The sequence below is a fragment of the Sus scrofa genome, chromosome Y (assembly GCF_000003025.6).
Source record: "Sus scrofa isolate TJ Tabasco breed Duroc chromosome Y, Sscrofa11.1, whole genome shotgun sequence".
Classification (NCBI taxonomy): domain Eukaryota; kingdom Metazoa; phylum Chordata; class Mammalia; order Artiodactyla; family Suidae; genus Sus; species Sus scrofa.
Window position 1 is genome coordinate 9,494,132 of NC_010462.3, and position 23,713 is coordinate 9,517,844.

Below are 23,713 nucleotides of genomic sequence, written 5' to 3' on the forward strand. Positions count from 1 at the left end.
TTTTTTTTTTTTTTTTTGTCTTTTTAGGGCCACACTCCCAGCATATATGGAAGTTCCCAGGCCACACTCTCGGCGTATGGAAATTCCCAGGCTAATCGGAGCTGTAGCTGCTGACCTATGCTGTAGCAACTCCGGATCTGGGCCAAGTCTATGATCTGCATCACAGATCACAGCAATGCTGGATCCTTAACACATTGAGTGAGGCTGCGGTTGAACCCACGTCCTCATGATACCAGTCAGGTTCATTACTACTAAGCCACAACAGGAACTTCTGTGTTTTCCATGTTCTCGGTTCTTTCTTCTTAATTCTTCTTCTGCACTTTAAGTATATATAACCATGTAATTAGTTATTAAATTCCTTATACAGATCTTTACCATGCTAGTGATTTTTTTCCCAGAGGTTTGCAAATGGCTCACAAGTTCTAAAATTGGCACCATGGAAAATGTCTAGTAGTAAGCTTCTTTGATGTGGTATATTTTTTAACAAGTTCCTTTGAGAAAGCAAATAATAGAGTTTTAAATATTCCATATTGACCTATTTTTTTTTTCTCAGCTTTATTTAGGTACACGTGATAAGTAAAAGATATATGTATTTGTATATTTAAGGTGTAAAATGTGGGGTTTTTTGGAGATGATGTTTGTTATATATATAATATAAAATGATTGTCACATTCAAGCTAAATAATATATTCTTCATCCCACATCCTTAGTGTTTTTTTTCTTTTTTTTTTTTTTTTTGGTTTGACATGGTGAGAAAACTTGACTCAATTCTGTTAGCAAATTTCAAGTACACAATGCATTATTTTATTAAGTATAATTACCAAACTGTGCATTATTTCTTTAAAATTTATTCTTGCTCCACAACTGAAACTTCGGACCATTTGGCCAGCATTTTCCCATTTCCTCATCCCCTGGTCGGTGGCCACCACATCTTAAACATCTCTGCTTATATGAATGGGACCTTTTAAGATTCCACGTGTACATTAGATTATACAGTGTTTGTCTTCCCTTGTCTGGCTTACTTCACTTAGCACAGTGCACTCCAGGTTTATCCATGGTGTCACAAATGGCAGGATTTTCTTCTTTTTTGTAGCTGACTAGTACTCCGGCGTATGTGTATCATATTTTCTTTATGCAGCCATGCATTTGTCAGTAGACTCTTAGATTGTGTTGACTGTTGTGAATAATACTATAATAATATGGGAAAATTAATGTCTCTTCAAAATGCTCTTTATTCCATTGGCTATATATCCAAAGACTGCTGGATCATATAGTAGTTCTATTTTATGTCCTCTAAGAAGCCTTCGTAACGTTTTACCTAACAGATGCTCAAAGTTCTGTTACTACCAACAGTGTCAAATGTTCTCTCTTGCGCACTCTCTCTCTCTCTCTCTCTCTCTTTTTTTTTTTTAATGTCTTTTGGGGCCTTTTCTGGGGGTGCTCCTGTGGCATGTGGAGATTCCCAGGCTAGTGGTTTAATCGGAGCTGTAGCCGCTGGCCTACGCAGTATCTGAGCCACATCTGTGACCTACACCACAGCTCACGGCAACGCCGGATCCTTAACCTGCTGAGCAAGGCCAGGGATCGAACTCAAAAGCTCATGGTTCCTAGTTGGATTTGTTAACCACTGAGCCACGACAGGAACTCCTCTCTCTCGCTCTCTCTTTTTTTTTTTTTCTTTTTGTTTTTGTATTTAGGGTCACACTTGAGGCCCAGGGAAGTTCCCAAGCTAGGTGTCACATTGGATCTGCAGCTTCCAGCCTATGTTGCAGCTATAGCAACACCAAATCTGAGCTCTGTCTGCAACTTACAGCACCACAGTCATGGCAATACTGGATCTTTAACCCACGAATGAGGCCAGGGATCGAACCCACATCTTCTTGGATACTAGTCCTGGGCCAGCAGGAACTCTCAAATGTTCTCTTTTATCCACATCCTTGCCAGTACTTGTTATCCACTGACTTTTGAAGATAGGTATGGTAACAAACCGATTTTGGTTTTGATTTTACATTCTCTGATGATTATTCATGCTGCTCATATTTCATAAACCTATTAGCATTTGTATGTCTGAAAAAATGTCTCTTCAAGCCCTTGGTAAATTTATTTCAGGTTGTTTAAATTTTTTGCTCTCAGGAGTTCCCTTTGTGGCTCAGTGGTTAACCCAACTAGGATCCATGAGAATGCGGGTTCAATCCCTGGCTTCGCTCAGTGAGTTAAGGATCCAGTGTTGCCATGTGCTGTGGTGTAGGTTGCAGTCACAGGTCAGATTTCACGTTGCTGTGGCTCTGGTGTAGGCTAGCAGCTGTAGCTCCAATTTGACCCCTAGCCTGGAAACCTCTGTATGCCACAGGTGTGGCCCTAAAAATCAAACAAATACATAAATAATAAAAATTTTGCTGTTAAATATTATGAGTTGTGCATATTTCATATATAAGCATCTTATCTGATATACATTTGCAAATATATTCTGTCTTCCCAGAGGTTACCTGTTCACTGTGTTGATTGTTTCCTTTGCTGTACAGAAGCTCTTTTCTACAGATAAATTGCAGTCCCATTTATCTAATTTTGCTTTTATTGCTTCTGATTTTGGTGTCATATCCAAAAAAATAATTGCCTAGAACAATGTCAAAAACATTTTTTTCCTGTTTTCTTCTAGTAATTTTTTGATTTCAAGTTTGAGGTTCAAGACTTTTAATTCATGTTGAATTAGTTTTGTATACGAGGTGAGCTAAGGGTCTTTTGATTCATGTGCATCTGGATTAACAGTTCTCTCTATGCTGTTTATTGAAGATACTGTTCTGTGTTCATGGCACGCTTGTCAAAGATCAGCTGAGTATAAATGCAGAGTTCTATTTGGGGACTCTGTAGTCTATTCTGTTGATATGTATGTCAACATATGTCTTTATGTCAGTGCTGTATTATTTTAGTTACTCTAGCTTTATAATGTAATTTGAAGGCAAGAAGTATAATACTTTCACCTTGTCTTTACTCAGAATTTCTTTGCCTATTTGGAGTTTTTTGTGGTTCCATATGAATTTAAGATTATTTTTTATATTTCTGTAAGAATGCCATTGTGATTTTGATAGAAATTGCTCTAAATTAGATTGCTTTGAGTAGTATGGACATCTTAATCGGCCAGGGAGTGTACACTTTTTCCCGATCAGAGAGGGACACGGCGTCAGCGAATGTACGACATGGAGACAGCCTCTTTGTCCCTTCTTTCAGGGCGCTGGACTGCTCAAACTTTATTGGCAACAGTGGTTGATTATATAGACAGTTTTTCACTACACATTACGTCACAGTGTTAAAAGTACATTGGTTAACTATTACGTGGTGTAGCAGCTATACATTAGGTTTTAAGATCTCCATCTTAACTAAACTTAGTGAGTACTTTGAAGAGGCCATAGACACAAGAATTTGGCACTCACAAACCTTCTTTGTAGACTGGTGCTTATCGTCAAAGCGTTGTGGCAGGGAGATAGTGTAAGTAAATATAAACCAACTTAACTAAACTAGCTATCACTTAAAAGCTTTTAAAATCAAGGGCAAAACTCACAGCTAGGTTTTTTGGATAATATATGTCTAACTTTTATGAACCTCATTAAGATCCTAACTCTAAAGTTTACTATATAGCTAGTTAATAGATAAACACTATGTTTTAACTACATTGGATTTAAATAGGGGAAAAGTCCTTCAGAATGAAATTCTTATTATACTATTGTTGTAACTTTGTTAAATCACAAATCACCACAGGAAAATAAGAATGGAAAATAGGAATAATAAGTAAATAATCAGGAGAGACTGAAGAAAACTGAATAACAAATAGAACAGCAGGAAAGACTAGGTCACCTGAGAAACAGTCCATGTTCTCCAGTGCAAACATGGAGATTGTTTTCCCAGGAAAGCCCCAATTCTTCCCCGTCAACATCAAAGTGAGAGCTGTGTAACCTGAGGCCTGCCCTCGGCTTGTACCGCGCAGGCAGGCTTTCATCCTGACCAGAGGCCCACCTTCCGCATGTATTGTTCAGGCAGGCTTTTTATCCTGACCAGAAGCCCACCTTTGGCTTGTACCGTTCAGGTGAGCTCCCTTCCTTGGTTAGGAACCTGCCTTCAGGGGTTTTTTTTGCCATCAGGCAAGGTCCTTGTTTTGAGTCCCTGCATTTTCTCGGCTCCCTGCATTCTCCTAGTTTATGAACACAGGATATCTTTAATATCTTTCATCAGTGTTTTATAATTCCAGTGTACAAGGATTTTCACTTCTTTTGTTAAGTTTATTCTAAGCTCTTTATGTTGCTATTGTTAATTTGGTTGTTTTCTTATTATCTGATTATCTTTTTCCTGATATTTTGTCATTTCTGTTGTGGTCTCTGTATGCAGGTAGAAAAAGAATTTTCAAGATGTAAACCAAGGTGTAGAAAAGGCTAGTTTATTGAAGCAAGAAATACTGTTAACCCAGTGGGCCAACTTCCTTATAATCAGGGAGAGTTGACTCTGGGTGCATGGTCCTGTCTGTTTTTACAGCCCAAAGACAAAGGAGTGTGAGGGGTGGTCTTGCCACACATCTGTTGATGTGCTGATTGGTTGGGGAAGGATGGCGTCTTCTAATACACTTGTTGGTTGGTTGGGTCATATGTTACCCATATTAGGGCAAGGTGAGGTTTTTGAGATTTATTCCTTGGAGAAGCCTTGAAGTCCCACAATTTCTATCAGAAATGCAACTTTTTAAATATATTGATTTTGTATCCTGCATCTTTATGGATTTTGGAGGGACTCTGGGATTTTATACATATATGATTATCACCAGAAAATACATCCTCCTCTCTGTGTGGATGCATTTTATTTCTTGTTGGTCTGGAGAGATCTTCTGTTACTGTGTTGAGTAGAAGTGTCAAGAGTGTGTTAGAGAGAAACATTTCAGGTTTTCACAATAGTCTATGATGTTAACTGTGGTTGGAATTGTATTGAGTAAATTTCTTCCAGTTTTTAAAAGTTTTAATCATGAATGCCTATTGACCTTTGTCAAATGCTTTTTTTTTTTTTTTTTTTTTTTATCCATTGAGACGATTGGTTGTGTCTTTTTTTTTTTTTTTTTTAGCTGGAGTGTTGTGTATTTATTGATTGACTTCCATGTGTTGAATTATCCATGCTTTCCATGGATAATTCCAGCATGGTCATGGTGTATAATCCTATTAATGTGCTGTTGAATTCAGTTTGTTAGTATTGTTTTGAGGGTTTTACATCTTTGTTCATCAGGGATACTGGCCTGTACTTTTCTTGTATTTTTGTCTGGCTTTGGTACCAGGGTGTTGCTCCCTCATAAAATGAGTTTGTAAGTGTTGCCATTTATTCTAGTTTTGGGGAAAGTTTTTAAGGGATATGGATATTATCCCTCTTTGAATAGGAATCACCAGTGAAGTCATCATCTTAGCCATAAATTTGTGAGTTTTTTTAATCCCTAATGCATCCTCCTTAATTGTAACTGGTTCATTTCTATTTCTTGAGTTTGAATAATAATAAATACCAACTTTGTTTCCATAATATCCCAAAAGTAATCTGTGCATTTCAATTCTTCTTTCTTGTATTTTTATCATTACAGATAATGTTGCTAAAGACTACGTGATCATTAAAATAGATTTAAGGTTCTTGTTTTGTGACTTGTCTTTTAAATCATAATAATGAAAGGGGAGCTACATACTAAAAGTACTGTTATACTAGTTTTTACATTTTCCTGTATGGGTAGCTTTACCAGTGTTGTTTTCTTCTTCATGTGGGTTTAAATAACTGGCTAATGTCGTTTCATTTCTGCTTGTAGAATGCAGTTCTTGTAGGGTAGGTCTAGGAACACATTCCCTTAGCATTTTCTTATCCAGAAATTTCTTCTTCATTCTTGAAGTATTTAGCCTGTAAAGATTTCTTGGTTGATCATTTTTTCTTTCACAGTCTGTTACTCTATTGCTTGCTTGATTCCATGGTTTCTGATTACTGTAAATATTATTGAAGATTCCTTTCTGTATGACAAAATGCCTCATCTTTTATGCTTTCACAGTTTTGTTTTGGTTTGTGACAGTTGACTCTAATGTGTTTCGGTGTGACTCTCTTTAAATTTGGCCAGTTTGGAGTTTGTCACTCTTGTTGGATGTGTAATTTCTTGTGTCTTATCAAATTTGAGGCATGTGTGGTTGGTATCTCTTAACGTATTCTTTATCTCTGTCTTTTTCTAAAACTTTCATATTACATGTATTGCTCCACTTAATGGTATATCACACATCTCCTAGTTTTTTCACTTTTCTTTGTTTTATTTCTGCTTCTCACCCTTGATTATCATAATTGTTCAGTACTGTATTGTTTTCTGCCTGTTTATTTAAATCTACTGGAGAACCCTGTTAGAGGTTTTTTTTTCAGTTATTTATTTATTTTTTGTATGCAGAATTTCCATTTGTGTCTTGCTATAATTGTTGTCTTAAAAAAAACAAAAAAAAAAAACAAAAAAAAAAACCATGGGCTGTTGTGTAGGTTGCAGACACGGCTAGGATCCCGAGTTGCTGTGGCCATCATGTAGGCTGGTCGTTACAGCTTGGGTTAGGCCCCTAGTCTGGGAGCCTCCATATGCCATGGGTGCAGCCCTAGAAAAGACAAAAAAAGTAAAAATAAAATAATTTTTTTTAAAATTGTCCATGTATTCATAAATCATTTTTCTGTTGTCCTTTAGTTCTTGGATTATACTTTAAGAGGGTTTTAAAATGTTCACATACAAAGTTGGGCTTTCTCAAACACAGTGTCTATCAATTAATTTTTGTTTCAAAATGGCGATACTTTCCCGTTTCTTTGTATGCTTTGTGATTTCTTGTTGAAAACTGTATACTGCAGTATTATAATATGGTAACCCTAGAAATCAGACTCAATGCTTTCTTGATTATTGGAGGATTAGATTGTATTCTGCCAGCGTTTTGACTGAATACAAAACAAAAAATCTCAGTTTTATGGAAAGACAGAGGGACTTCTAAAGCTTTGAAAGTTGTATGAGCTTATGTTTGGGCAAATCTAAGTAAATTTTAGTAGGACCAGTAGTCTGTTCATTAATTATTAATACTTCTTTGAAACAGTATTGATGAAAGAAGCATCATACAACTTTCTAGGGTTAGGAAAGAAAAGAAGGAGGAAGGCTAGATTTTTGGCAGTTGGACAACTAATTTGGAGGATAAGTGGAAGCCATACAAGTCTATTCACACATCATGTCATTCATGTTCTTAGTTTTACTTTTCCTAATATGAAATTTCTCTTGACATGAAAGTTACTAATGACTTTCCTGAAAACAATACAATGGAAAGTACTTTCTTAAGAATTGTGGTTGATGTTGACAGAATCTTTGCTCTTAAATTGTTAAGTAGGTTTAGTAGCCAAGTAACTTCTATCATTTGGGAAAATATTTGCAGTAAGTTACAAAGTGACTTATCTTGGGTTTGTTTTAGTTATGCTTTGTCTTAGTTATGCTCTGTTTTGTTCCACAAGATGAAAATAAACTTTTGCGTAAGAAAATAAGTATGTGACAATAAGATAGTGAAAATTTCAAAACGGAAAAGTTAAAATGAGACTGAGGTTGAGCATAATACATAGAACTTAGAATCCTTCACATTTGAACCACACATTTATTTCAGAGCTTTAGCAGCCAGCAAGAATACTAAAACATGGTATTTACCGAACAAACAAACAAAAAAATGTAGTTTGTAATACTCGGTTACCATGTAACACCAGTGTGTATTAATCTCTGTTCTAGTGTCAGTGTCTCTAATGTTTGCCTCATCAACAAAGCATGAAAAAAACTTACTTTGGTCAAAAATTAACAACCTCATTATTCAGTACCTGAAAGGAAAAAACAAAATTGAGTTTATTACCTACATTAGTAAGGGAAAGCTGTGTCAGCACATTCTGTGGACAAAGCAGACAATATGGAGTTTAGGCATTAACAATTTTAGATGGGTGTCAGTGGGTTGACATTATTTGTGGATCTAGGTTATTCAGGTGAGACTGGTTTTCCTACTTCTCAAATAAGTGATATTGTACAATATAACGTTTGAATGGCCCTCGAACCTCTATCGGAATCATTGAATTGCTCATAAAATATAGATTGCTGGGCCTCTCTTCCTAAATTTGTATGTCTAAGAAGTTCCCAAGTAATACTGCTGGTCTGACAACTATTCCCACAGCTGTTTGCTTCACAGCCCAGTTTACTTAAAACAATTCTGTGGGAAGCCAAAAAAAGATGTATAGTTTGCTACACTGTATCTTCTACAGTATCTGTTGAGGTACTTTCAGATTATTCTAAGAGAAGTTTGCAAGATATCTTACAAGTAAAAAAGACATCTGGAGTTCCCATAGTGGCTCAGTGGTTAATGAATCCGACTAGGAACCATGAAGTTTCAGGTTTGATCCCTGGCTTTGCTCAGTGGATTAAGGATCCGGTGTAGCCCTGAGCTGTGGTGTAGATCATAGACACGGCTTGGATCCCAAGTTGCTGTGGCTCTGGCGCAGGCTGGTGGCTACAGCTCCAATTAGACCCCTGGCCTGGGAACCTCCATATGCTGAGGGAGCGGCCCTAGAAATGGCAAAAAGACATAAATAAATAAATAAATAAATAAATAAATAAATAAAACATTTTAAAAAGACGTCTATTCTTGTTCTTTACATTTTTGCTTTGAGAAGTCAGATATTAAGAAATTGTAACTAAGTATTTTCTAAGCTGTGTGGTTACAATGTGAGGTTTTACTCAATGAAAAATAGCTACAGATATATCTATTCTGTGGTGCCATCCAAGTTGGGTTACTTTGTAATTTTACCGTTAATTTATCTCTCCTGCTAAAGTTGGACCTTTAACAGTATTAGAATAATTTATTGTTGTTTTTATTCTTAAGACCAATGCTTTAAATAGGAAATGTTTTTATTTCAGAACTGTTCGTCAACTGGCACAGGAGCAGTTTTTTTTAATGTGTACCAGATGTTGCATGGGACACAGGCCTCTGCTTTTCTTCATTACTCTGCTCTTTACCATTTTGGGGGTGAGACATTTTTAAATGGACTTTAATCAGTTTGATTCATTCTTAAATAAGAAATATTAACATTCAAGAAATTCTGGGTTTAGATTTTAGAAAAATTAGTTATATGTAATAAATGAAGTAATGTAAATTTCCCCATTATATTTTATACTATTTATAGATTGCTTTTTATTTGCTTTTTATAAATACTTAAGGAAGTAATTCGCATTGTGGCTCAGCAGATTAAGAACCCGACTAGTATCTATGAGGATGCAGGTTAGACCCCTGGCCTCGTTCAGTGGATTAAGGATCCGGCGTTGCTGCAAGCTGTGGTGTGGATCACAGATGCAGCTCAGATCCTGCACTGCTGTGGCTGTGGTGTAGGCTGGCGGCTGCAGCTCTCATTCAAGCCCTAGCTGGAGAACTTCCATATGCCTCAGGTGCAGGCATAAAAAGAATAAATAAATAATTAAATACTTAAGGAAAAAATATACCACCTTCTTGAAAAATAGAAACCTTATTTTTTATGTATCCTTGTAATAAATTATTGGCACTAATTTGCCAGTCATCTGAGCTTTTTGAAAAATTAATATGCATTTTGAGCATGAACTTATGAATTTATTTTTTTTTAATTATTTTTCAGAGCACAGCAAGAGAGAGAGGTAAACATTCAGATGACTATTTCACTCTTCTACGGCACCTTCTTAATTATGCTTACAATAGTAATATTAATGTACCTAATGCTGAAGTTCTTCTCAACAATGAAATTGATTGGCTTAAAAGAATTAGGGTAAGTTGTATACTATTCCTTTGTTGCTCAGTGTTAAATCTTTTTTTTTTTTTTTTTTTTTTTTTTTGCTTGTTTGTTTTTCATTTGTTTTTATAGCTGCATCTGCAGGATATGAAGTTCCCAGGCTAGGGGTCGAGTTGGAGCTCCAGCAGCCAGCCTACGCCCACAGCCAAATCAACACCAGATCCAAGCCATGTATGTGACCTGTCGCATAGCTCATGGTAACACTGGATCCTTTACCTGCTGAGTGAGGCTAGAGATCAAACCCGAGTATATGAGGTTGGATTCTTAATGTGCTGAGCCACAACTAGGACTATGTAAAACATCTCTCTTATTAAAAGAGGGATTATAGGAGGAGTTACCATCCTGGCTCAGCAGTTAATAAACCTAACTAGCATAGTGGGGTCGATCCCTGGCCTCCCTCAGTGGATTAAGGATCCAGCGTTGCTGTGGCTGCGGTGTAGGCTGGCGGCTACAGCTCCGATTCTAATTCTCATCCTGGGAACCTCCATGTGCTGCAGGTGTGGCCCTAAAAAGACACACACACACACACACAGACACACACACACACACAAAATTAAATTAAATTAAATTAAATTAAAATAAAAGAGGAATTATACTTTTGAGTATCTATTATAAGCCCCCCAGTAATCCTGGGAATAACAAAACATGAACTTTTCATTGGTAAACTATTAACTCATGATTTATAGAAATAAGATACAACTTTAAGTCAAAAATGTCTGATAGATTAGCATTTACCTTTAATAATTTGACCCTTTCTTTACTCATAGTACTATGGAATGTATTTCTGAAATATGTAGATTTTGGCCTTTAGATTAGCATTCTCCTTGTGAGGTATAAAGTCTGCTTCTAGAATTTCTTCATCTCTGCACCATTAACATTTTGCACCAGTATTTCTTATTTTTAGAAGTTGTGCTATGTATTGTAGGCTGTTGAGCAGCACACCTGGCTTGTAAGCAGTAGGTGGTGCTTTAGCAATTCCTTTTTCTTCTCAGTTGTGAAAACCAAAAGTATCAAAATTCCTTTGATTTGATAGCATTCTATCAAAGAAATAAACTGCCTGAAAGAAAAGGTTTGGCAACATTGCATTTAAGGTATCAATCTCCTCAGTTTTATTCTGATCTTTTTCATCCTCCTTTTCTGTAAATTAGTCCTGAAATATTTTTTCTTTGACAGGATAATGTTAAAGACACAGGAGAAACAACAGGTATTGAAGAGCCAGTATTAGAAGGCCACCTTGGAGTAACAAAAGAGTTATTGGCTTTTCAAACGCCTGAGAAAAAGTGTCATATTGGTTGTGAAAAAGGTGCTAATCTCATTAAAGTAAGTTCCAAATTTTTGTACTAGCCAGTTCTTGTGAGTTGTTTGTTTGTTTGTTTGTTTATTCTTTTAGGGACAAACCCATGACATATGTAAGTTTCCCAGGCCTGGGATGGTATTGGAGCTGCCGCTCACAGCAGTAGTGGATCCTTAAGTGACTTAGCCAGGCCTGATTTCGGAGAGGCAGCAGTGGCTGATGACTTGAAGTGAGATCTTAATTATCTACTCAGGGCTTGAACTTGGGCAGCCTGGATAAAAACCAGGAATCCTAGCCACTAAAGTAGCTAGAGGCTGAAATCACAGTTGCCCTAATTCTTGCCCCCTGTTGAAAGCAAGAATGATAAAAATCTACTGTAAAAATTGGTATAAAGTTTATTGTTAGAAACACAGTACAACATGTGGGAGAGCACAGAAATTCAGAGATAATTTGTTTATTTAACTCGGAAGCAAAGCAGCAATATACACCCAAAGGAGAAGTGGGGTGCAGTGCTGAATGAGGAATGAGCCAGAAGAGGTGATTTAAACTACAGTTTAAATCAGTTTAATGTGTAGTTCTTCTGGGTCTTTGTCTCCCTTTGGCCAATTAACTCATTTTATCTTTCACACCTGACCAGATGCAAGGCCCTCTCCCATCTGTGTGCGCATCTTTTAGCCAAGATGGATTCCAAAGCAGAGCATGGTGGGAAGGTTATCCAGACTTATTATGGCCTGGTGCCCCCTCCCTTTCTGACCCAGATGAATCTTTCAGAACATGTGTAGTTGGGGTCTCCTGATCCTGAGGATGGGGGAGTACATGACTTTTTTGTTGTGCCTAAGCAGGGCTCAGCCCCTCTCTGACCCTTTCATTACCATTGTTTAACAAGTGCATAGAAGACAAGTACTAGTTACTTGCCTGTTATTTCTATCTTGAAACATAGACAGGTAGCTGGTTGTAAATGTTTACCCGGAGCCCACCTGTCTCCTACCTCGGGAAGTGTAAACAAGACCTACTTGCAAATGTCTTTCCTAGAGCCCATCTACCTCCTGCCTCAAGTCAGGGATCGAGCCCTGGTCCTCATGGATACCAGTTGGGTACCTTACTGCTGAGCCAAAGCAGGAACTCCTATCATCACCTTTTGAGTATCTCTTAGCCGATCTGTCTTTACTTTTCTTATAGTAACCTTTATATCTGGGGAGCGTTACAGTAATTTTTAAGTAAACGCATATCTCCCTTTAGTCAAGAGATTTTTTTTAAGTTAATTTATTTTAAATTAAGCAGCATTAATTGACTTTGCTGCAGTAAATCCAAATTTTTATTTGATCTTTCTTGGAAAACTTATCTTTCAAGACTCTCATTTTTTACATGACAGTTGTCCAGCCAGTTTCTTCAGATGTATCTTACGATTCAAGGAAAGGAGTATCATTTGATGCATTCTATTTTTATGTAAAATATGCAACTTGCAGTTCATTTTTGATTAAAGGAGTAGATTTATTTAGATTTTTTCTTAATAGATTTTTAAGTTTTCTTAAAATATCTGGAAAATTGAATATGTTTTTCATTAAACATATTCATTATAGTCAATTGTGTTTTGAAATAGGTTTATTTCCGTTGAAAATCTGAAATTGTTTTTGATATAGTGAGATGTTTAATTTTATCAGATAAATAATTAGACTATTTCCATCCAAAGGATATTTTTTCTTAAAATAAATATTATTGGTAACAATAACATGATCTGTTTTTTCAACTCTTTAGGAACTAATTGATGATTTCATCTTTCCTGCCTCCAAAGTTTACCTACAATGTCTGAGAAATGGAGAACTACCAGCTGAGCAGGCCATCCCAGTTTGTAGTTCACCGGCCACCATCAATGCTGGGTTTGAACTGCTTGTAGCACTAGCTGTTGGCTGTGTAAGGAATCTCAAACAGATAGTAGATTGTTTGACTGAAATGTATTACATGGGCACAGCAATAACTAGTAAGTATTTTATCTTATAAAACCATTTTTCTTGGTTGATAATATTTCCATGTTTATCATTCTGGGTTTGTTGAGGGTTTTTTAACTTGTGTTTGTTTTAAACAACTACTATAATTTTAATAACCACATACAGTTAAGGCCGTAATAGGCGTAGAAACTTTGTACAGCAAAATTTCTAAGTGTACATGTGAGTGTCTTCTTGTAGGTGATTCAGGTAACTTGATTTAATGCTTTATTTCACCATATATGAAGTAAAATCCAAAATCTAGTAATAAACCAAGTTTGTTGCTCCAGACTTTAGTACTTAAATTTATGCATGGCAAAGATTTTCAGCCTCTCAGGGATTGCTTAATGCTATTTCTATTTTAATATAAGTTTTAAGAATGCTATAGTTATAGAGTTCTCACTGTGGCACAGCAGAAATGAACTCGACTAGTATCCATGAGGACAAGAGTTCAATCCCTGGCCTTGCTTTGTGGGTTAAGAATCCAGTCTTAACGTGAGCTGTGGTGTAGGTCACAGACTTAGCCTGGATTTGACTTTGCTGTGGCTCTGGTGTAGGCCAGCAGCTATAGCTCTGATTCAGCCCCTAGCCTGGAACTTCCGTATTGAAGATCAAATGTGAGAAGGTAACATTCTAGTGCATTTTGTTCTCAGTTAATGCCCAGGTTAGTCCCCATAAAGCAGGAAACTGTCTTTAGATCTTAAAAGAACCAAAACTCAAAAGGAAAGAGAATGTAAGTTAAAATAACAGAAATGAGATAATGAATTCAATAAATCTTAAGACAAAACCAAGGCATGGCAATATAGTCAACACTAATCTTTGAAAACATCTGAAATTATCTTTCTTACATTGTCAAGAGTGTAAATAAAATATCAGTCATTTTTAGGAGTTTCTGTATTTGTGCTGTGGAATGTACATGAAAAGATATTCTTGAAAACTTTGTTCTCTTTATTTAAATTAACTCTTTTAGCTTCTGAATTTTGTAGTTATATCAGTCGCGTATAAAAGGAGATATATGCCAAACATACCAATGCCCCATCCAGTCCTGGAACAGAGACTATCTCTGCATATGCAAGTTGTAAATGTGGATGTGCCTTTGCTTAGTTCTTGTTTGTTTGTTTTTAACATAAAAGAGAATATACTACCAAGGTTCTTCACTTTGCTCTAAGTTTCCTACCTAGTAATTACCTAAAGTGTATAAAGGTCAATGTGATTCTGTAATTGGCAATTTAATTTGCAGTTCAGTACATTTTAATTTGGGTAATCCATCTCCAAGAGAGTCATTGATGTTTGGGTTATTTTTGGTTTCATGATACATGGTGAGGGTTTTTACGTGATTTATGGTTCCCACTATATGTATATGTTACACTGTCAGTGTATTATCTCATTGGTTCCTCAAAGTAAAACTGTAGGTATAGGCAAAGTAGTTTTCACTCTTGCCGTTTGTAAGGAAGGAAACACGTTTACTCAGAATTTAAAGATTTTGTGATATGAGACTATGATTTGAACCTCAGTGATCTTAAATCACTTTAATATATAATTAATAAATAACATATAAAGTAGGTAATTAAACTAAAAATTTCAAATTTGTGTGTGTGAGAGTAATATGTAATATGATGGGGGAGGTGGTTGTTTTTCTTTTCTTTTTTTTTTCCTTCCTTTTTTGGCCACTCTGAGGCATATTGAGTTACTGGCCAGGGGTCAGATCTGAGGACTGTCGGATCCTTAGCTGTGCCACCCAGGGATTGGGGATTGAACCTGCCTCCCAGCACTCCCAAGATGCCTCTGATCCCATTGCTTCACAGTGGTAGTTCCACTGCTTAGTTGTTCTGAATGACTTCATTGAGATATAATTTATGTGCAATAAAGTTTACTTATTTCAAGCCTACGGTTTAATGGCTTTTAGTCTAATATTAGAGCTTTGCAACTATCATCATAACCTAACTTCAGAACCTTTTCATCATCTCCAAAAGAATTTTTGTGCCTTTCAGCAATCGCAATCTAAGCTCCCTCCACTTTCTACCCCTCCCACCTTGCCCTTAAGCAGAACTAATCTACTTTTTTCCCCTATACATATGCCTATTCTGGCTGGACATTCCATTTAAATGGAATTGTAAAAATGTAGTCATTTGTGACTGCCTTCTTTCACCTAGCATAATGTTTTCAGTGTTCATCTATGTTGTAGTATATGTAATATTCTGTTTCTTTTTTTGCCACATGATAGACTATTATATGGATATAGCAAGTTAATTTATCCATATGTCAGTAGATGAACATATGAGGACTTTTTTTCCGTTACTCTTGGCTATTATTAATACAGCTACTGCAAACATTCATGTACAACGTCTAAGTAATTAATGTGAGTGAGGGTCTTTGTTGCTGTTTTTCTTCTTTTTTTTTCATTCACTAGATTGGATATGCATTTTCATTCTCTTTTTTTTTTCACTCATTAGTTTTCACTTTATTGTAAAAGGATATTAAAGGATGCAATTCCTAATAGGTAGATAGATGTATATTGAGTGAGGTCCTGAACAAAGGAGCTTCTGTCCTCTTGGATTGTGGGGCCTGGCATGATGTCACATGGAAACATTGTGGTTCCCCACATGGAAGCTCTCTGAAAAAGCTGGATATGGGTTTTCATTTCTTTTGAATAGTTATCGAGGAGTAAAATTGCTGAATCCTATTATGACCTTGTGGGGAACTGCCAAACTTTTTTGCATGGTGACTGTCCCATTTTCATTTTTCATTTCCACTAGCAGTGTGAGAGAGTCTGTACTTTTTATTGTCTTTAAAGTTCTGATCCCAGCATATAGAAGGTACTTACATAAAGCAAAGATTGTGGTTACATTGAGAAATTTAATATTATACATATAAGAATATGTCCTTATAAGAAGACTATCAGGGATTTCCTGTTGAGCCTCCACAGCTTACAAACCCAACTAGTATCCATGAGGATGTGGGTTTGATCCTGGCCTTGCTTAGTGGGTTAGGGATTCAGCATTGCCATGAGCTGTGGTGTAGGTCACAGATGGGGTTTGGATCCTGCAATACTGTGGCAGTGGTGTAGGCTGGCAGCTGTAGTTCTGTGTCGATCCCTAGCCTGGGAACTTCCATGTACTGCAGGTGTGGCCCTAAAAAGCAAAAAAAAAAAAAAAAAAAAAAAAATAGAAGAAGACTGTCAGACGCAGCACAGTACTTCTGTATTAAAGATCCTCAGTGTACAGTGGGCACTTTAATAAAATACAAATTTCATATCTCTTTTAACTTAGTATTGCTGTAGTGGTGGTAAAATTCTTGCTAATTTTAATTTATCAACACAGCATATCTGCTGGTGCACAGAATCATTGTTTTCATGTTATGAGGTCCTTTTTTTCCTTCTCTTAGCTTGTGAAGCACTTACTGAGTGGGAATATCTACCACCTGTTGGACCCCGTCCACCGAAAGGATTTGTGGGACTCAAAAATGCTGGAGCTACTTGTTACATGAATTCTGTGATCCAGCAGCTGTACATGATTCCTTCCATCAGGAACAATATTCTTGCAGTTGAAGGCACAGGTAGTGATATAGATGATGATATGTTCAGTGATGAGAAACAAGAGAGTGAGGTAAGTTTTAATTATAAATTCTTTTGTTCTGTGTTGCTAGATCTTGATACCAGATACTGTTTTTCCCTCTTAAAATATTGTATTTCTCATAAGATTTTTTAAAACTATATTTGGTGATAAAACAAGGCTCTCTGAGCTGCTGCCTGTGGCACATTAGAGTGCTCATTATCTCACAACTTTTCTATTTGTTTTTTTTAAAAAGCAGAGTTAATGTAATCATATCTTGTGAGACATGGTAAGTGTGACCTGGAGTTTGTAAAGTGATAAATGTTTTCATTTCTTAACGTTTAAAGTATTTCATTTAATTGACCCTTTTGTATTATTTATCATTTTCATAATCTTTATTTATTCTTAGGATACTTTAAATATTTTCCTTGGGTAATTTTTTTCTTGTAAAGACACAGACTTGTCTTCTACTTTAAATAATGCTACATAGTCTTATTAATGATATTAGTTAATGTAATAGATAGTCTGCCTATCAAAAGTATCCAGTGCAGAACAAAGCAATAGAAAAGTTAGGTTTTTGTAGCAGATCACAGTAAATATAACCGTGTTAGCCCTCTTAAGTACAAAAATGTAGAATACTTTGGGTTTTGCTTATATAGAAACTGTGGGTTGTTTTTTTTTTTTTTTTTTTTAAATCAGTCTTTCACTTTTTCCTTCATACAGGTTTCTAGGAATAGAGAAGACAGAATGCTTCTACCAATAGTGATAGTTTTTCCCTCATTCTTGTGTTTCTTTCCTTCTCTCACTAAGACTGGTTTGGCTCCCATTACTTGCAAGCACTCTGAAACATATACCTGCCTTTACTTTTCTCAAATCTGATAAATTATACCATCCAGGCATAGTGTCTGGGCAGGTATACATTTTTTTTAGAATCACCATATGAGCTGCACACAGCAATGCATAGTTAAGAACAACTATTTGAAAGAAAATTAGAATTTTAAATCCTAGTTCTATAGTTCATCTCACTGCTAGGATGCCAAGTTAGAGACAGCTAGTCATACTGCAAGAAAAAATAAGGCAAAAAAAAGGGACTGTCAGGATAGCTATCTACTTTTGCTACTTGACCCCGTGCCTTATGTTGTCTCAGCACAACAGTGTGGTTGTCTGCTTGTTTATTAGTTTCTTTGCCTGGAGTATGAGCTTTTCAAAAATAGGATCTGAGTATTATTTACCTTTGTAAAATAAGCCTCATATGCAGAGCCAATAATGTAAAAAGTTCTTTGTAAAACAAGTAAATTATTATTTGAAGAGTGATTAAGACCTTTAGAGCTTCTGTTGATGGAACTGTTTCTGCCAAAGATACTCTTATGGCTATTTTTACTGATTATTAATGATTCTGATTGTATCACATGAATTATATCACATGATACAATCTATGAAGAATGCATTTTCTTAAAGAAAGAAACTGAATCCTAGAAAGGTTAAGTAAGTTATTTCTCAACATTTTTGTTTTGGTTTGGTTTTGGCTGCTTCTGTGGCATACAGAAATTCCTCAGCCAGGAATTGAACCTGCACCACAGAAGTGACCCGACCTTCAGCAGTGGCAATGCCAAATCCTTAATGACTATGCCACCAGGGAACTCTTCCCCAAGGTTTATTATGTAAAGCACTCACTTGTCTCCAATTCTGTTTATTCAACTAAACTTTTTTCTCTTAATACTGCTCCCAGTGGATGTTGAAGATTATTCTGTTATTTTATTAATGTGAATTTGTGATGATAAACACTAATGCTATAAATTGAATGTTATGTGCTTTAGATTTTCAGAGTATAAAATAATGGAAGTCCTTATTCATTTGTTTGTATTTGTCTCAACTTATTGCACTTTTTTGAAGTTAAATTAGATCATCCATGATTTTTTGACCTTTAGAGTAATGTTGATCCCCGAGATGATGTATTTGGATATACTCATCAGTTTGAGGACAAACCAGCATTAAGCAAAACAGAAGATAGGAAAGAGTACAATATTGGTGTCCTAAGACACCTTCAGGTCATCTTTGGTCATTTGGCTGCTTCCCGGCTACAATACTATGTGCCCAGAGGATTTTGGAAACAGTTCAGGTAAATTTGGGGTGGATGATGATTTCAGTTTTATAAAAATTTCTTTATACTAACTCTGTACTTCTAAGTATATGTTAATTGCAGTATAGTTGATTTACAGTGTTTTAAGTGTATGCAGAGTGAGTCAGATATAAGTGATTTGTATGTATATGATATATAATTATTTAAAATAAGTGATAAAATTTCTTTAAATTGGCCTTCTTTGTCATCTTGTTCTTTATCATTGCCCCAAGAGGAAGACATAAAAATTACCCTAGGGAGGGTTCTTTAGTTTCTTAAGATGTCATTAACCTTTTACTATGAAAAACTTTTGAGTTAGACAGAAAAACAATGCTAAAATGTAGTCGTCTCCTTGATTCAGCAGTTGTCAGCTGAAGCAAATGCCACACCTACTATTTTTATCTATATAACGATTTCATTTATGTTTTCCTAGGATTTAAAATAAGCATTATGGAGTTCCTGACGTGGTGTAGTCGTTGACGAATCCAACTAGGAACCATGAGGTTGCGGGTTCGATCCCTGGCTTTGCTCAGTGGGTTAAGGATCTGGCGTTGCCATGAGCTGTGGTGTAGGTCACAGACACAGCTCGGATCTGGCGTTGCTGTGGCTCTGGCGTAGGCCAGCAGCAACAGCTCCGCTTAGACCCCTAGCCTGGGAACCTCCATATGCCATGGGAGCAGCCCTAGAAAAGGCAAAGAGACCAAAAAAAAAAAAAAAAAAAAAAAAAGCATTATGATGATACTGTTATCACACCTAACTTAAATAAAAACTTACTATTATTCCTACATCCCACAATTCAAATTTATCCAATTATTTAAAAAAATTATTTTTTATGGTATGATTGGGTATATATACTACAGTTGGGTCTCATGAGTTTCTTTTAAAATTCCAAAAAGAAAAAGAAAAGAAAAGAAAAGAAAAATGGAGTTCCTGTAGTGGCTCAGTGGCTAACAAACCCGACTAGTAACCATGAGGTTGCGGCTTCAACCCCTGGCCTCGCTCACTGGATTAAGGATCTGGCGGTGCCGTGAGCTGTGGTGTAGGTCGGACCCCATGTTGCTGTGCCTGTGGCACAGGCTGGCAGCTGTAGCTCTGATTTCTGACCCCTGCCTGAAAACTTCCATATGCTTCGGTTTTAGGGTGCAGCCCTAAAAAAACAAAGGACACCAAAAAAAAAAAAAAAAATTTCAAGTTTCCTAGAGTTCTCATTTTGGCTCAGCAGTTTATGCATCTGACTAGCATTCATGAGGTTTTGGGTTTGATCCCTGACCTCGCTAAGTAGCTTAAGGATCTGGCATTGCCGTGAACTGTGGTGTAGGTTGAAGTGGCTTGGATCTGACGTTGCTGTGGCTCTGGTGTAGGTCGGTGGCTACAGCTCTGGTTGGATCCTTAGCCTGGGAACCTCCATATGCCGCGGGTGTGGCCCTAAAAAAAAGACAAAAAGAGACCCCCTCAAAATAAAATAAAAACAAAAATTCAAGTTTCTCTCTTCTCATTCTCTCTCAGTAGCTGGGTTGTTGGGATTTTGGTAGAGGATATTTTGTGGGTAGGTTGTTATTTTGGGGTTTTTGTTTGTTTGCATTTATCAATAAAGAAACTTGGTACTTTGCCCTGGATAATTCCCCACAGTCTAGATTTTCCTGATTGCATTCTAGTAGTTTTTTAGTATTTTCTTTGTCTCTGTCCTTGTAATTTTTAGGCTTGCAGGTTATATGCTCCGTCAGAGCTGCTCTGCTGCTGTAACAAGAAAGCAACCATAAACAATACATAAATGAGTATGATGTGGTTATTCCAATAAGACTTTGTTTATGGACATCAAAATTGGAATTTCACATTTTCCCTTATGAAATACTTTTTTGATTTTTTTCTAGCCATTTAAATATATATAAAACCATTCTCAAATTCTGGGGTTATATATAGACAATGGGTTAGATTTGACTCATGGGCTATAGTTTTCTTAGCCATGATTAAGAAGTCTGAGCAAATTGAAATATGTTGTGCCACATTTGCAGCAGGCAAGACTGCTTCATAGGTGGTGATTTACTTCCTTGGAGTAATACAAATGTATATATTTCATTTTGTGATGTTTAGTCATTTAGTCATCACTAAGTCCATATTTTCATTATGGTTAGAGTATGGTGGTATTCTAATTTCATCATCAGATATTCATTAACTAGATTTGGTCTGTGAAGAGAAGCTTACTCATCAATTAGTTAACCTTGTGTGTGTGTGTGTGTGTGTGTGTGTGTGTGTGTGTGTGTGTGTGTGAAAACTAGTATAGATACTGTTTTATTTTTCTTTATAAAATAATTGGTTTACTAGCTTCCTACTCACATGACTGATAAAATTTACTCTATTTTTAGATTTTTATTTTCTTCTTAGGGCCACACCTGGGGCATATGGAAATTCCTAGGCTAGGGGTCAAACTGGAGCTGCAGCTGCAGGCCTGCCCCACAACCGCCACAACATGGGATCCAAGCTGCATCTGCATCCTCTGCTGTAACTTGCAGCAACACCAGATCCTTAATCCACTGAGTAAGGCCAGAGATCAAACCTGTATCCTCAGGCATACTAGTCAGGTTCTTAGCCCCTCTGAGCCACAAGGGGAACTCCTATTTTTAGATTTTAAAAGTGTAATTATGTTTCTTACACTAATTTTATCAATGCCTACTTTGTGTTATGCCCAGTTACTGCTGTAATTACACAGCTCTCATTACTGTATAGAATAATCCTATATAGGAGGTTTAGAATTCTTTCGGCAAAGTACCTCCTAAGTAGATTTGATAGAGACTTCTTTTGAAACTCATGTATTTATAGTACTGTGATACCCATTATCTCTCAATATAACTCTATATTTTATAAATTAAATTCTCAGCCCAGGTCATGGGTGATTTGCATATGTAACATTTCCTACCGCATGTGTTATCTTTCCTCTTCCACTTCCATCAGCGGGCAAATACCGCACTTGTCTCTACCTTTTACTGTACAGATTTCTTTTCTTAACTTATCCTGTCTCTGGCTCAATATGTTTTTTCAGTATTCTTTTTTTTTTTTTTTTTTTTTTTTTTTTCCCCTTTTTTGGCCACACCTGCAACATACGGAATTTCCTGGGCTAGGGATGAATCAGCTGGCCTACACCACAGGGACAGCTACACCTGATCCTAGCCATAGCTGCAGTCATTGCTACAGCTCATGGCAATGCTGGATTGTTAACTGATTGAGGCAAGGAATCAAACCAGCATCCTCATGGATACTAGTCAGATTCTTAACCTGCTGAGCCACAGTGGGAACTCCTTTTTCAGTATTCTAGTCAACATTTCTGCCCTCATTATTTCAGATTACTATATTATGAGCTTTTGTCTTAAACATCGTATACTCAGTTATTTTTGTGTGTTCATTTCTATGTAATTATAATTACATATCAAAACATAACATGCATGCATATTTCTGCCTCTAGGTATAGCTAGATCTGTAAATGTGTATCGTTTTTCTTATTAAAATAAAAAATTCCTGTGATTGTCTTTTCTTTTTTCTTTTTTTTTTTTTTTTTTTTTGCTTTTCAAGGCTGCACCTGTGGCACATGGATGTTCCCAGGCTAGGGGTCAAATTGGAGTTGTAGCTGCCAGCTTATACCGCAGCTACAGCGACACAGAATCCAAGCTGTGTCTGCAACCTACACCACAGTTCGTGGCAATGCGGGAGCCTTAACCCACTGAGCAAGGCCTTCATCCTCATGGACACTAATCACATTCCTTAACTGCTGAACCACAACAGGAACGCCACTGTGATTGAATTTAAATGTTCTAAATTACAGTAAGTTTGGGAATTCCCTTCATGGCTCAGCGTTAACAAACTTGGCTGGCATCCATGAGGACACAGGTCTGATCCCTGGCCTCACTCAGTGGGTTCAAGGATACGTCGTTGCCGTGAGCTCTGGTGTAGGTTGCAGATGCAGCTCAGATCCCGTGTTGCTGTGGCTCTGGCGTAGGCTGGCGGCCACAGCTCTGATTGGACCCCTAGCCTGAGAACCTCCATATGCTGTGGGTGCAGCCCTGAAAAATGAGAGAAAGACAAAATAAATAAATAAATTACAGTAAGTTTATATTTATGATTTTTGTCTTCACAGTTACTCTTTCTATGTTAGGGAGAAGCTCAGTTTATCAAGCACTTTGGTATTAACCTATAATCTAGACACACATTGTGCTCATAATGTGTGGGGGGTTTTTGCTTTGTGGGTTTTTTTGGCAAGGTTTATGTAACAGAATTCACCAATGTAACCATTTAAAAGTAGTGGCTCTTAAGTATATTTAAAATGTTTGTACTGTCACGAGTATCATCATCCCACTGTCTGGTTCCCGAATATTCTCATCACTTCATCTCATGGCCGAATTGATACTCCGTTTTGCGTAGGTACACCATGTTTTGGGTTATTTGCTTAGCAATTGATGAACCTTTGAATGGCTTCTACCTTTTAGTCATTGTGAATAGTGCTTCAGCGAACACTCGTGTTAAGTTTTTGTATGGATTTAAGTTTTTATTTCTTTTAGTATATATTTAGGATTGCAGTTGCTGGGTAATAGGCTAACTCTGTAAGCTTAAACATTCCATTGTAACATCTTACTTTCTCACCACCAAAATAAGAGGGTTGCGGTTTTTCAAATCCATGCCAGTATATATGGCGTTTGGGGGTTTGTGTTGTTTTGGTGGTGGTCATGTAGGACTTTTGCGTTGTTTTGGGTTTGGTTTTTGTTTTGCTTCTTTAATGTAGACCTTCTAGTAGAGGTAGCGTGGTAAAATCACTTTGGTTTTAATTTCTGTTTCCATAATGACTAGCAGCATTTTTTTCAAATGCACCAGTGGCCTCTGTTCACTGGTGCCAAATAGAAGCATGGAGACAGAGTTTTGGGTGAAGGAGAAAAAAAAA

The 23,713-nt window shown here is 36.7% G+C and overlaps 1 protein-coding gene across 4 annotated transcripts in view; it reads left to right on the plus strand.

The window, feature by feature from the left end:
* The window catches only part of LOC100625207 (probable ubiquitin carboxyl-terminal hydrolase FAF-X), a 177,429-nt gene that overhangs the window by 119,244 nt on the left and 34,472 nt on the right, over positions 1-23,713 (plus strand). For all 4 annotated transcript variants that reach the window (XM_021080952.1, XM_003484170.4, XM_021080953.1 and 1 more), the window contains exons 27-32: positions 8,945-9,053; positions 9,673-9,819; positions 11,017-11,163; positions 12,893-13,115; positions 16,504-16,724; positions 18,599-18,789. In XM_021080952.1, the coding sequence (XP_020936611.1) occupies positions 8,945-9,053; positions 9,673-9,819; positions 11,017-11,163; positions 12,893-13,115; positions 16,504-16,724; positions 18,599-18,789 (1,038 nt within the window). The remainder of the gene's footprint in view (positions 1-8,944; positions 9,054-9,672; positions 9,820-11,016; positions 11,164-12,892; positions 13,116-16,503; positions 16,725-18,598; positions 18,790-23,713) is intronic.